The sequence below is a fragment of the Arvicanthis niloticus genome, chromosome 24, assembly GCF_011762505.2.
Source record: "Arvicanthis niloticus isolate mArvNil1 chromosome 24, mArvNil1.pat.X, whole genome shotgun sequence".
In the NCBI taxonomy this organism is placed as follows: domain Eukaryota; kingdom Metazoa; phylum Chordata; class Mammalia; order Rodentia; family Muridae; genus Arvicanthis; species Arvicanthis niloticus.
In genome coordinates, this window is record NC_133432.1 from 32,396,158 (window position 1) to 32,410,673 (window position 14,516).

A 14,516-nucleotide genomic window follows, 5' to 3' on the forward strand; every position below is an offset into this window, starting at 1 on the left:
TCTGTTAGGTGAACATAATTTGTGCAGGAATTCTGGTAAGAGGTGGGGGACTTCACAACGCTTTTGTATATTTTCCCCTGGTGCGACATTATCCTCGGAGACAGCACACAGCAGCATATGCCTAATACTCAGTTTGCTATCTGCCTCTTCCTGTTGTTTGAAAGCAATGCTATTTTTGTGCATTAGCATATAAGATTATTGTAGAAATTCATAAGAATTTTGCATCTATGCAGGATACTTAAAAAGAGAAAAAAGTAGAACAGGCGACAATTATGTAAGTGTGGCTATGTCGCCATGATCAAATTGTCCTTGTGGCTTTCCAGTGCTGCAATGACCTGTCCTCAAGCTCCTCTAAAAATCTTGTGTTGGTTTTGCTTTAACCTGATCTGAGAACCCTCGTTCCTGTAATCACAGTGCACAACAATCAAAACACGAAGCCTTCCAGTCTGATTTGTAATTTAAATACATGGCATTGACTCTTTGTGCCCGGCTTGGTATTATTCTGATTGTCTTCACTAATTAATTTTGTTTGGGATGAACTGTTCCTCATAATAGAACAGAGTTTTTTAAGATTAATGCTCAGCAATATTTTTTCTTATCATAAAAGATTTTATGAGTCCTGCCACAGGACCACCGCAAGGTTATCAGAGGGAGACTCACTGTGATTAATATTGCTCACTGCTGAATTGCCCACATTGTCCAAGGGTTTTGTTCGCTTAAAATCATTCCTCTGGGTTTCTTCTCCAGGATGACTAATTGGACATACTTAAATGAAAGAGACAAACGATTAGTTGAATATCCATGTGTCTAGGTCTACTTGGTACTGAGCACATAGAACCCACTAACACTCTGTCTCTTCCCTGAGTTGTTTTAAGATTGTTCTGATTGTACTCTGTAAGAGGACATGTCTTCAGAAGACAGACAGCCACAGCCAGAGCATCACCTTTGTTAAGGGAGCACTCCGTGGTAACCTTCTGATGTTAGGGAGCTCGTGTACACGCAAGCTATCCTCTTTATGACCCACCCCTTCTCAGTGTGAAAGGGATCCAGGCTTCAAGTCTTTCTCCTGTATTTCTTCATTCAGAGGTGGTAGTTTTCTTTGTTGTATTACAGTATGAACATACTGTTAGTTTGTATTTACTTAACCCTTTGGGGTAGGACCTTGGACTTGATAAGTGAGCATCCTGTGACTGAGCTATACCCTTAACCCATATGTCTTATTTTATGTTATTTAGTTTAGAGTATGTACAAATGTGAGTGTACACAGAGGCCAGGCTATGATGTCAGGTGTCCTGCTCCATCACTCTACTCTCGCCTCCTCATGGCTTGAGACAGAATCTTTCAAGGACTGTGGATCGAAGTTTGTGGCCAGAAAGCCTTAGAACCCTTCTTGCCCCTGCCCTTATCAATCCTGGGTTATAGATGTGTGCAGCTATCCACAGCCTTCTCAGAGAGTTCTGGGGACTTGAACTCAGATCCTCCTGCATGCACGGCACGCTCAACACTACTGCTATAGGTATGTGCAACCATGCACAACACAGCTATCCACAGCTCTCTTGGAGAGTTTTGGGGACTTGAACTCAGGTCCTCGTGCGTATAATGCTAGACAAACTTCTCAGCCCACGTGATGTATTTTAATATGATACAGTAGGCATATAACACACTGTCTATGTATCCTGCACATAACCCAGTGAGTTAGGGATAAGCACATGCTCTCACACCACCGCCACAATGGCCTCTACATCCCTTGCAACCCTGTCCTTTCAGCACAATTTCTATGTAAGAAGAACATATAGGGCTGACAAGATGGTTCAACAGGTAAAGGTTCTTGCTACATAGGGTTGTTGCCTGAATTCAATCGCTGAAGCCCATGGAAAGGTAGAAGACAAGAATAGATTACACAGAGTTGTCCTTTGACCTGCATATGTGCACTTTGGCATGTATATCCTCCACACATCGTGCCTCCCCATGTTAATGATAAATGTAATTTAAAACATTTTTTTTTATTGGATATTTTATTTATTTACATTTCAGATGTTATCGCCTTTCCCATTTCCCTCCCCAGAAGTCCCCTATCCCATTTCCCCTCCTCCTGCTTCTATAAGGGTGTGCCTCAACCCACCCACGTACTTCACCTCCCCTTCCTCAAATTCCCTACACTGGGGCATCCAGCCTCCACAGGACCAAGGACCTCTTCTCCCACCTGTGCACAACAAGGCCAACCTCCCTTACATATATAGCTGGAGTCATGGGTCCCTCCCTATGTGCTCTCAGGCTGGAGATTTAGACTCTGGGAGCTCTGGTTGATTGGTATTGTTGCTCTCTCCATGGGGCCTCAAACCTCTTCAGCTCCTTCAGTCTTCTCTCTAATTCCTCCATTGGGAACTCCTTGATCAGCTCAATGGTTAGCTGCGAGCAACATTTTAAAAGAACACCTAGACGGTCTCTTGGTCAACCTTGAATGCACAATACTATTACTAGCTGTGTACTCTATGGCTTACAGTACATTGCATGACTTTTCACTTTATATAACTAAAAGTGGTTTTCTTTGGTGCTACCTCTTCCCCCATTCTACCTACTCTGCTGTCACAATTACATGCTGTTTCTCCTTTGACTGGCTTTTTTCAGTGAGCATAGTGTCCTTCAGGTTCATTCATGTTCTTGGGGGAAACCTGGCTTTCTTGGTTTAAGGCTATATAGAGTTTCATCTGTTCCTCTGCTGACAGACTCTTGGGGGTTTTCTAGAGCTTGCGTGGAATGGAGCATCAGTGAACATGGACTTCAGTATCTTCATATCCTTAACTTCAGTTCTTGTCTTAGTTGAGGTTTTACTGCTGTGAACAGACCATGACCAAGGCAACTCTGTAAAAGACATTTAACTGGGGCTGGCTTACAGGTTCAGAGGTTCAGTCCCTTAACATCAAGGCAGGAACATGGCAGTGTCCAGGCAGACATGGTACAGGAGGAGCTGAGAGTTCTACATCTTCATCTGACCTCTGGGAGAAGACTGACTACCAGGCAGCTAGGATGAGGGTCTTAAAGTCCACGCCTACAGTGACACACCTATACCAACAAGGCCACACCTACTCCAAGAAGGCCACACCTACTAATAGTGCCACTCCCTGGGCCAAGCATATACAAACTATCACAGTTCCTTTTCAGAGAAGCAGGGTTGAGTCTGTAATAGTTCCAGTTTTACTTTTGCAAATAACACTTTATTCTGTGGTCTTGTCTCCATCTACATGCCCAGCAGCACCAGACAAAGCCGTTCCCTCCTCAGCATGGTTTGTTCTTTATTTTTAGGTTTCTTAGGTGCTGGGTGGTGCTGTCTTAGTATGGTTGGGGTTTGCATGTTCCAGATGTGAATGCACTGGGTATCTTCTCACAAACATCTTGGCCATTTTTCTTCTTCAGATTTCTGCCTTCTCAGTGTTAGGGAGCTCCGTGTATATTTTAACTGTTAACGCTGTATCGGACAGATGGTTTGCACAAAGGTGGTTTTCAGTTTGTTTGAGAACATGGTCTATGGTCCAGTTAACTACCATCTCAGGTCTGTGCTCAGGAACTGTTGGACTCTTGACGTTGGTCATTAACGACACCCCTGCTTGCTTACAAGTTTCAAACATCCTGACTTATAAAGCTGCTGTTATGCTCACAGCAGGACTGTCATAGAAACGGTATCTTATTGTCCTGTGAAGAGCTGATGAGGCCTTTAGGGAGGTATGGGGTGTGAGGGATTATTACAGTTTCAAGAATGCAAACTAGAATCAGTCATTATTACTCAAGGTAAAGGGTTACATCTGAGACTTTTTCTGTCACCTGAGAAGACCTGTTATTCTCAGTGTCAGGTATATGAAGAAGGAGGAGTGGAGGAGCATCCATTATACTAAGAGACGTCAGCACTGGAGTGGAGATAGGACTGTCCTGGTCCTGAGCACGCTTTGCCTAAGAACAACCACAGTGCATCCTGAAGGTGGCAGTGGTCTTTGGGACAGAATGACACAGGCTTTGTGTGAAGGAGTCGTAGTTCCAAAATTTGTGTCCAGAAACTCTGAGATTTCACAGCATGAGGATAAGTTATTTTCTTAGATTGACGAGTCTGCTTTAATTGCAATGACCACAAGTTACTTAACATTCTCGGATACCTGACAAAAAGCTGCCCAAGGGAGGGGAAGTTCCTTTTGGCTCACAGTTCCGAGGTATACAGTCTGACATGGCAGAGAAAGCATGGCATCAGGAGCTTGAGGCAGCTTGTCACGTTGCATTGGCGGTCTAAGAGCAGAGTAAATAGCAAGTGGGGCCTGCTGTAAAACCTCCAGGCTGGGCTCCCCAGTGACTGGCTTTCTCCAGTGAATTCGAATTCTCTAAAGGTTGCTCAGACTTCTGAGCTAGCACCACTTACTGGGGACTAAGTATTCAAACAAGTGAGCCTATGGGGACATTATATATTCCAAACTCAACAACATAGTAAAACCTAATTCATGCACAACCCTGTGCTGACACAGGACACAGACTGAGGTCTGACTCCATGTAATAATCTGCAGCCTCATTGGATTTGGGGTGTGGGTGAAGTAAACTCAGTAGTCTCCTTAGGGGAGGGCTTGGGTATGTCTTCAGTACCAGAGAAACAGACTACCTGAGCATCTCATGGAAGAGATGCCCTTGCTCTGTCTAGGCTTGACCACTAACACTTCTTTTTGGCATTTTGCAGGTATATCATCCCCTCTTTGCAGAAGCTGGATGCCGGGTTTTACCGCTGTGTGGTGCGGAACAGGATGGGAGCTCTCTTGCAAAGAAAATCAGAAATTCAAGTAGCATGTACGTGTGCGGGACGAGCAAGGGCCTTAAGTGATGAATAGAGTTGCAGCAGCTGTGGGGAGGGGCTCTCTGTTGTGGCAATTGATACTCGTCCTTGGTTCATCTAAAACAGCAGTGTGATATTGGCTGGTGATGCTAATCCTATCAGTAGAATGCTTGCCTAGTTTGGATATGCCCCTTGTTCTAACCATAGCACCTACCTGGGCAGTAGAGGCAGGAAGACCAGAAGTTCAAGGTGATTCTTGGCTACATAGTGAGTTTAGTGCTAGGTAGAGCAACCAGTGAGGCACTGCTTATAAATGAATGAGTGAAAATAATTAATAATATTGTATTATAGCTAAATAAATAATAGGAAATAGGCCTGGCAAAAATATCTCAGTAGGTGAAGACTCTTGCCAGTAAACCTGATGACCTCTTGAAGCCCATCTGCAGTATCCACATGGCAAAATGAGAATATTCATTCTCATTTTCGGATTCATATTCATTCTCGGATACCTAACAGAAAGCTGCCCAAGGGAGGGGAAATGAGAAGCAAATTCCTGCAAGTTGACCTCTGACTTTACATGAACATGGTTACACTTTCCTGTGGCACATGTTCACAAACACACTAATAAACACACACATAAACAACATAGATAGATAGATAGATAGATAGATAGATAGATAGATAGATAGATAGATTTTTTAAAATTTAAAACCAAACTTGGGACCCAGGTGAAGAATTGCTTTTTTTTTTCCAACTGAAAAGATTAAGGATTTCTCAGGCCTGTAGTGGCAGGAGGAGGGGTAAGAAAGGTGCTCTGTACACACCTACTTCCATTTGGCTCGTAGGTACAGGGATTAAAATATGTTTAGAATGAAAAGTTGAACCCAACTGAAGTCAGATTCCCTTGCTTCTCCATGATTTGTTATAAATTAATTTTGCTGCTCAGTGGATTTGATAGTCATGCCCTGGCTGTCATTAATGTTGGAGTGATCTGTTATTTGGGGGAACAAAACTTTTACAAGAAGGCACCATCAAAGGGCAGAGACCTTGACTCTCATGAAGTCTTTAGTGTCGGGAGACCTGGCCAGTGCCCGTGCTCTTTCCCTATGATAGGAAGTCTTTGAAGAAGATGATCTGTCCAGTGGACTGTCTGCTTCAGTATAGTTGCAGATGCTACCAAAATGTCTTATTTAAAAATAAGGAAAAGAACATTCTGAAATTTTACATTATAGGATGCCCCAGGCTTGAGGCCACACTGTAGTGAGTCTCTTCTGTTCTGGTGGTTCCAAGATTGCTGTCTCTAATTTTGGCTCCAGTTATGATCCATAGCTTTGTTAGCATATAGTAACATGAACCTATCTCATTCTCCTATCATAGTCACTGATATGATGGAGGGACGTCCCCATGCTATGTGTATTTAGCTATTATTTAAGTCTCAAGGGAGGCATCAGTCTTTCTGGTTTGTTGAAGATGAAGCCACTGCCAAATTTATCTACAGAATAATTCAGAACTTTTATTTAATAGAAAAGTTGAAAACATAATAAATAGAACGTGGATCAATACCCAAACCACATTTGAGTAAGTTGAGAGCCTGGAATTGACTGTAGCACACTACATTGTATTTATGAAGTTTGGGCTTCGCATAGTTGTCTGTGTCCTTGGTCTCATGCTGTTTCTCACTCTGACAGCGTGGTGGTCTTCCTTCACGTTCACATAGGCAAGGGTGCTTTCCTCCTCCAGTGTTACATAGCTCTTCTGGCTGTGCCTTCATAGAGTGTCCTGCCACATAGAAAATAGCTTTTAATGATAGCACTACAGATAATAGCATTTTTTCATAGGAAAATCTAAAAATGAGATATATTTAATAATATATGGTAGTCAGTTATGGTTGGCACACACCTTTAATACCATTACTCAAGAGACAGATCTCTGTGAGTTCCAGTTTACATAGTGGTTTCTGTGCCAGCCAGGGTTACATAGTGAGACTCTCATTCCAAGAGGAGAAAAAAAAAAAAAGACAAGAAAGGATGGATGGATGGATGAATATTCAGTGGCTAAGGGATTACTCAGTCATTTAAAGTGCTTGCTTCACAACCATAAAAAACCAAGTATGGATCTCAGCACCCACATACAAAGCCAGAGCCAAGCATAGCACTGGGTAGGCAGTTATAGGAAGATCCCTGGGGCTTGCTGGCCAGCCCATCTAGCCAGTTATCAACCTCCAATTCAGTGATGGACAATATCTCAAAAAACACATGGAGATTGATCAAGACAGATACATGATCATTCTCTGGCCTTCATATGGACAGATATACACACTTGTGTGTGTGTTCACACACCCCCACATACATACATACTTGCATATATATGGGAACACACACATACATACACACATTACTACACAAAAAAAAATATGGTGTGGGAATATCTGTATACATGGACTGTATCCAATCACAACATAGAAACTGTTTTAATATTTCAGGTTCCTGGTTTAAAAGGGAATCTTCTGAATCTACAGTCTGATGGCTAGGTCCTCCATTTTTTTTTTTTTTAGATGTTTTAATCAGTAAAACAATGACTGTCCCATACTGTGTCGTCAGTGTGGGGGCAGGCAAGAAAGAGAAGTCACTGTGAGCTCCCTAAGGGTTAGAACACATTGGTTTCCAAAGCCTTGTGAGTGGACACAGTGTCCCCGGAGCTGAGGACATCGATGAGGAGACCAGGTGGGGAGGGGTACCTGCAGGGTGTCCAAGGGCATTGCACTGCAGCTCCGTAAAAACTGCTTCATGGGACCTGGGAGGCCTTCCAGAATTTTTTTCTAGTGTTACAGTCAACTGCGAGCAGCCATTATATTATTGCACTGTGACAAAGGCTGGTGGCCTCGCTCGCTGATGAGGGTCCCCGCGGCTGCTTTTGAGGCACACGGCTCAGCTAATGCTCCTCTCTGTCTCACAGTGGCATCCACGCTTGTCAGCACTGGCATTCACTCTCCCTTGTCACCTTACTATGTGTGCTGGTGGCACCAACTTAACTGTAAAATACAGCAATGTCCCTCTCTGACCCCTACTCCCCCTCAAAAAATAGCCTGCTCCAGAACTTAAATGTCTAATTTTTCTTTGCAGATATGGGGAACTTCATGGATACGGACCAAAGGAAAACAGTCTCTCAAGGGCACGCGGCGCTTCTAAACTTACTGCCTATCGTCAGCTGCCCCAGACCGCAAGTCACGTGGTTTAGAGAAGGCCACAAGATTATTCCAAGCAGCCGAATGTAAGTTGCTCCAAAGGCGGCCGTAATTCATTGCACGCACCTGTACCATGTTCTTGGTATGGCTAAGTGGCTGGTGGCTGCAAAGCCTCGTCGAGTGTGCAAGCGTCCCTAATGAGCGGCTGCTTTGTGGCCCGCTTGCCTATGTTAAGCCGTTTAAGCAAGTAGCCTTGTGTCATTGCTGTCTGCTTGTCGTACCTCCTGAACCTAAGGTCTCCTCTCCACCCTGCAGCCCATCCTCTCTGGTTTTGAATACGCCTCACCGCGGTTGCCCCTGGACTGTGTGTCTCCTCATTTACCCAGGCCTGGTGTTTACTTACACAGCTGTGGAGTTCCCCGTCTGCTTTCTCCTCAGCCTCACATCTGATACTGCTTTCTGTGACGATTAAGTGCCAATTACTGCTTATTTCTCTTTATACTTTCATTCTTCCATGACAGTTTTATTTCCTTTTGTCCAATTAGGGGCTTGCCCATCTATTGCTAATCACACAGTTAAGGCCTATCTCAAGGTCTTCCTACATGCCCCACATCCAAGATCTGTGTTGAATGTCAGGCAAGCTTTCTCCATTTGGAGCTGTTAGTGATTCAAAAGAACACTGGATTCATAGTTTGTCTTTATCCTGAGGGAGCATGTGTAGAGAACAGAGGATAATCTTGTTGATCCTCTCCATCCACCTTGTTTGAGACAGAGTCTTTTTTGCCACCAAGTACACCAGGCTAGCCTATGAGCTATCTCCATCTCCTATCTCAGAAAGAATTTCTTGGATTATAGGCACATGCCTTTGTGCCCAGCTTCACATTGGTTCTGGGGATCTGAACTCAGGTTCTCATGCTTGCGAGGCAGTTACTTTACTCGCTGAGCTGACTTTCTAGTCCTTGTATTACTTAAGTGGACCCCATGCAATAGAATTGAAAGATAACATTGCAACAACAAAAACTTCAAAAAATAAAAATTTTCAAAAGGAATCTTGGAACGCTATGTGCATAAGGGAAAAGTCAAATATGCATGCTGCCAAGTGCTTGCTCACATGAGGGGAAGCATTCTGGGCTTGGTTTGGAAAGGATATGTGCGAGATGTTTGCTGAGCGCGTTTCAGATGCAGTGTGGGAGTTAACTCTGGGCTCTACCCACTCCCCCTTAGCAGAGCACCGCAGACCTCCCTCTATAAGCCCAACAGACCTGTTATCCCACCCTGACATCTGAACTCTGCTTGGGCCTGCTTACCAAGTCTTTCTATTATGGCAGTCAGAAAATAGAAATATATGCAACAAGCATACTTCAGAATTCTTGTACAAAGAAAAAAAAAACAACTCCTTTCAACAGCATGGCTGCTAAGCCTTTTTCTGTATCTGAAGTTTCTTGGATATTCACCTTCGTATTGATTCCAATCATAACAGACGTCTCTTGGGACTGGGTGAAACAAAGAGGAAGGATCGATATCTCATCGCTGTGGGAGACTGTTCTGCTGAGCAGAAAGCAGCTGAGATACAGTGTGGTATAAATGTTCTGGGGGGATCAGCGTGGAGCACGGGAGGAGCACAGGAGGGCAGGAGAAGGAGGGTTGAATGCTGGGGTGCTGAGAGCCGTGTGGTGCAGAAATGGGCTGCACTGGGCTTCTCCTCAGGCATGGAGCTCCTAATGCCAGGGGCTGGGAGTTCATGGAGTCGGGATCATTTTCATTCATTTGGTAGCAAGTAAACACATGTTGGTTCACACATGAACCGTATGAACCAACTATGCTTGTGAGACAACCTTCATTCAAAGCACAACAGGAAGGACGCCCATTGAAATAACTCTTGATTTTTACATTTTACTCGTAATTTCATGGCTATTTTTTACTTGCAGATTCACGCTAAAGACTATTGAATTCCTAACGAGCTGATAAAATGATGGTATGATTAAAGTCCTAATGCAGTGTCCCATCAAACAAATAGTCGGTCTATAAAGCATAAAACTATTGATGAACCTCCGGCCTCGGCAGTGTTGTGGTGTACGGGGCTCATTATGAATATTTACACTCCTACAAGGTCCTTTAGTTTTGCATGTTCCACCTCATCACCGCCCCACATTTCCTGAGTGACTGCCGTGTGAGATGCCATAAATCAGTGCGCGCGTGCTGGTCCCCAGCAGTTTATACACTGTTTCAAGATATATTGCTTCTAAGAGACTTCCACTTCTGACCCAGGTGGCTGCACACAGGGAGCTCAGGGGGCATCCGACCTGCTCCACACCACCAGGGCTGCGTCTAAGATCTGGAGAATTCAACCCAAAGTGCATCACTAAACTGGGCACAGATCAAGACTTTACAGTGGCTCTCAGCCTTGGCATGTGAGGTCCCTTCCTGGAGACTGTTCCAGTGGGGCCCAACCTAGCTGCCTCCCTCTCTTTATAACATTATCTTATGACCTTTAAAAGTTGACCTTTGGGCTTATAATAAAGTGGATTTTTTTTAATCTTAAAAAGATACAGTAACCCTAATGTTTCCAAACTTGAAGAATTAGTTAAATAGCCTATTAATAATCCTAGCAGCTATTATTTATTGAGGATCTACTTGAAACATATCTCCTGTAATCCTCAGAATTGCCTTCTGGGGCACTTATAATTAGTTCCACTTACAGCTATCAGAAGTGAAGTTTAGAGATACTAACTCACCCCAGGGCACACAGCTGACAGGCCGCAGCAGTAGGACTGAGGCCTGGTTCTGACTCCAGAGCCCGTGCTCGCCTCTGTCAAGCAGAGTCTCCTGTTCGCTTTACTTGATGAACTTGCCTGGTGCGTTTGATCATCTCTGCCATGGCTTCAGGTGGTTTTGCTCATTTATTTAGAAGCCCAGTTTTCAGTTTGAAATAACCTGGGCTTGTGTGGGTTTGGATAGAAGAAGGGAGAAGTGTCAAATATAAGGATAATGAAAGAATAAAATTGCCAGGATTTCTTTTTGGATTGGATGTGGGATTTAAGAAATGGAGAAAATTGCAGGCAGGTCTATTATGATGATGTTACTGTTTCCTGAAGCAGGCAGAAAATTTTAATTTTAGGAGAAGCAGGTTTGCATGTGTGCTTTGTGTGACTGTGAGTGTGTGTGTGTGTAGGGGGGGTGAGGAGTTTGTGTGGGGGCAGTGTGAGTTTGTACACGGATGTATTTGTGTATGTGGGTGAGTTTGTCTGTATGTGTGAGAGTGTGTGTGAGTTTGTGTCTGGTGTGTGTGGGTGTTTGTGGGAGGTGTGGGGATATGTGAGTGTGTATGTGTGTGAGTGAGAGGATGAGGGTAAGTGTATGTGTATTTGTGTATGTGTGTGCGTCTTTTTGGACAGATACATTTGGACAGTCACAGCCAATGATTAGATAGTTGAATATATTCAGATGCAAGGTCAGTGGGGAGGTCTAGGTTGAACTGGGCCTATTGATCTCTTTGCAAACCTATGAAATACATGGAGCAGTAGGCCAAGCCCAGAGAGTTGCAATGTATTAGCTGGTACTCAGCCACAGAGGTTAGCTTTGGCTCCCTTTCCTCTCTCTTTGCATAGAGAAATTTTATTTCAGTATGCACAGAATGGCATTGTAAAGTAACAAGTGCCCATGGCCCAGGGAGTATGGGGCAAACCAACAGCTTAATGATCTCCCAAGGATACCAACACCTTCTGGAGCTTAAACACACAGCTCATACAACAATGGGAAAAAATGCAAAGGCAGTGCAGAAGTGATGTAGACAGGAAGAAGGATGAAAAGGGAGAGAGACAAAGAGACTCTAACTAACATGGCCATTAGTGCCTGAAGCCGAGCGCTGGCTCTCATCCAAATGCTGGAGGTTCCTTTCTTTACCTGTCCTCGGGCTTTAACCAGAGACTCCCATTCTAGAACCCATGACCTGTGCCTTCCCAGACACCTTGATCTCATTTTCCTCAGCTTCAGTAGAATGGCTACCCATCTTTCCTGTTATACAGACAGCCAACAGGGTTCATTGTAACCAGCTTGTAGTGGTCCTGTTTAGAGTAGGGGGCTCCTTACACCATCCTCTTAAGACTGATGGCTTTAGTCAGAACTTTCATAGAAGAGGAGACACATGCCAGGTGGTGGTGGCCCATGCCTTTCAGCCAAGCATTAAGGAGACAGAGGCAGGCAGATAGATCTCTGTGAGTTCAAGGCCAGCCTGGTCTACAGAGCAAGTTCTAGGACAGCCAAAGTTACAGAGAGAAATCCTGTTTTGAACCACCACCATCCCCCAAAAAGAAGAGGATTAGCACCCCAGTAATTTTATCTTCTGTTAATCCAGTCTCTAGTTCCTTTCTCCTTGGGGTGTTTTCTAATCACAACTGGGCTTCCCTCAGGGTGTTAACTACAAAAAGCACATGCCTCTCCATAACTGTATGGCCTGATATATAAGGCAGAGTTCGGTCCTGGAGTGCTGAGTGGATGGGCAGTTGTCAAGACATGTCAGGTGGCAGCTACACTTCCCCCGAGGGAGGGGATAGAATAAAAGCAACACGCTGCACAGCAAATGACTGTTGACACAGAAAACCATCTCAGAAAGGCAGATGATGTTCTGAAAGCACCGAGGATAAGTTATCCTGGGAAGTTTGAATAGATGATTATGGGTTTTATGTATCTAAGAAGATATTAAAAACACAGGCAAGTTTATTCTTTTGATTTACTGGATCCAAACAGTTAATTTGCTGTCTTCTCATGTCAGAGTTGAAGACAGCTTTGTCTTATTAATGTAGTCTAAGTCGAAGACAGAAAGTCCTCCGTGTTATCCAAGCTTAGATCTATTTTTCTTCCCCTCCTTTTATTTCTCAAGCTTTGAAATGTGAATCTGGATGCCATGCAGTGTTTCTCCTACCCCCAGGGAGGTAATTCATGCCGGCAGTTATCAGATTAGGATGCAAAGACTTGGCGTGTACAGTGCCATTCTTTTGCTTAATTGTGGGTTTCTGCGCTCAGATTGCATCCTGTAGTCTACCTGACAGGAATGTGTGAGCACAAGCATCCTCACACATGTTTTCCTGGAAATGTGAAGTTTATAGATTGAATATTTCAAAGCCCCAGCCGGCTCTGCGATAGATGGCTTGCCACTAACGATCCGGCCTGTGAGGTATGGGCAATAAACAGCATCCCAGGTGACGTACAAACAGCCCAGCTCATAATTGTCCACGCTTAAATACTCAGGCATCCATTAACTTATTACCATTTCATTTCCACTACTCCAAGAAAGATCTGGTGAAATTAGCACTTGTGTTGGGAGCCACAACTCAGTGCTCGCGTGAAGTAGATCTGGTTGTAATAATATTTTTATAGTTAACCGAGCTTTCAAAATAATGTGCTTTTAAATTTTTTTATATTATGTTTTATGGGCATTTTGTGACTGTTTATAGAACATATCTATACGTGTGAAGTGAGCCTTACTTAGCAAGAGTCAAGCTGGCTAGAATATAGGGGCTCCAGCCCAGGTTCCAGTTCTGGGCAAGTTACTTTTCTCCCCCTTACTCCATTGGTTCTTATTATAAAAATTTAGGAAAGGGCAAGGGCAATGTTTATAATTCAATTTTCTGTGTTTACATAGAAAACTGGTACCCATAGCCATGCCCACTGCCCCCTCTGCCTCTGCACCTCTCTCTGCTTCCTTCTCTCTCCCCCTCTCTTGACCCTGCTCTTCCTTTCCCTGAGTCCTTAGATACTGAACACCTGCCCATATTAGTGTTTGGGGAGATTCCCTCACTTAATTGTGTGCTCAGTTGATCAGTTGCAAGCATGAGGTCCAGGGTTCAATTCCCAGAATGCACCTTAAAAACATAAAATAAAAAGAGGCTTCTAGTCCCTGTGCTGTGAAGACAGAGACTGGAAGTTCCCTGGCGGTTACTGGCTGGTCAGCCTAGCTTTCTTGGAGAGCTCCAGGCCAGTGAGAGACCCTGACTCAAACATCAAGGTGGACAGCTCTCAAGGACCAACACCAAACATTGGTCCACACACTCCACATGTGAATGAACGTGCATCCATCTGCACGCGCACACACACAGACACACAGACACTTTTGAGTTATAAGTTGGCTAATATAAAGTACACAGATTTCAGCCCATGGGTTGGTGAATGTTGGCAACTGTGCCCACAGATCTAGTCTCCCCCGTTCAAGTGGAGAGAGCTCCTCCTCCTTTCTCCTCTAGCTCCCCTTCCCAACTAATCTAATTACCACAGATTGCTGATTGTTTCTTATTCTAGACTTTCATATAAATGGAACCATTGAATATGAAATCCTTTGTGTCTGGCTTCATTCATTCAACCTAATTTCTATGATAGTCTCAATATGACATTTAATAATAATAATAATTAGCAATTTTGGAGTTGCCAGGCAGTGTTTTAAGTGTTTTATTTATAATGAGTCATTTAATCTTCACAGCGGCCAGTGAGTGAGGACTGCGATTATCCCAAATTTACTGGTGAGAAGGAAGGCGG

The 14,516-nt window shown here is 43.9% G+C and overlaps 1 protein-coding gene across 1 annotated transcript in view; it reads left to right on the forward strand.

Moving 5' to 3' along the window:
• The window catches only part of Sdk1 (sidekick cell adhesion molecule 1), a 964,506-nt gene that overhangs the window by 358,584 nt on the left and 591,406 nt on the right, over positions 1 to 14,516 (forward strand). Inside the window, exons 3-4 of the mRNA XM_076923544.1 lie at positions 4,712 to 4,818; positions 7,927 to 8,074. Of these exons, the coding sequence (XP_076779659.1) occupies positions 4,712 to 4,818; positions 7,927 to 8,074 (255 nt within the window). The remainder of the gene's footprint in view (positions 1 to 4,711; positions 4,819 to 7,926; positions 8,075 to 14,516) is intronic.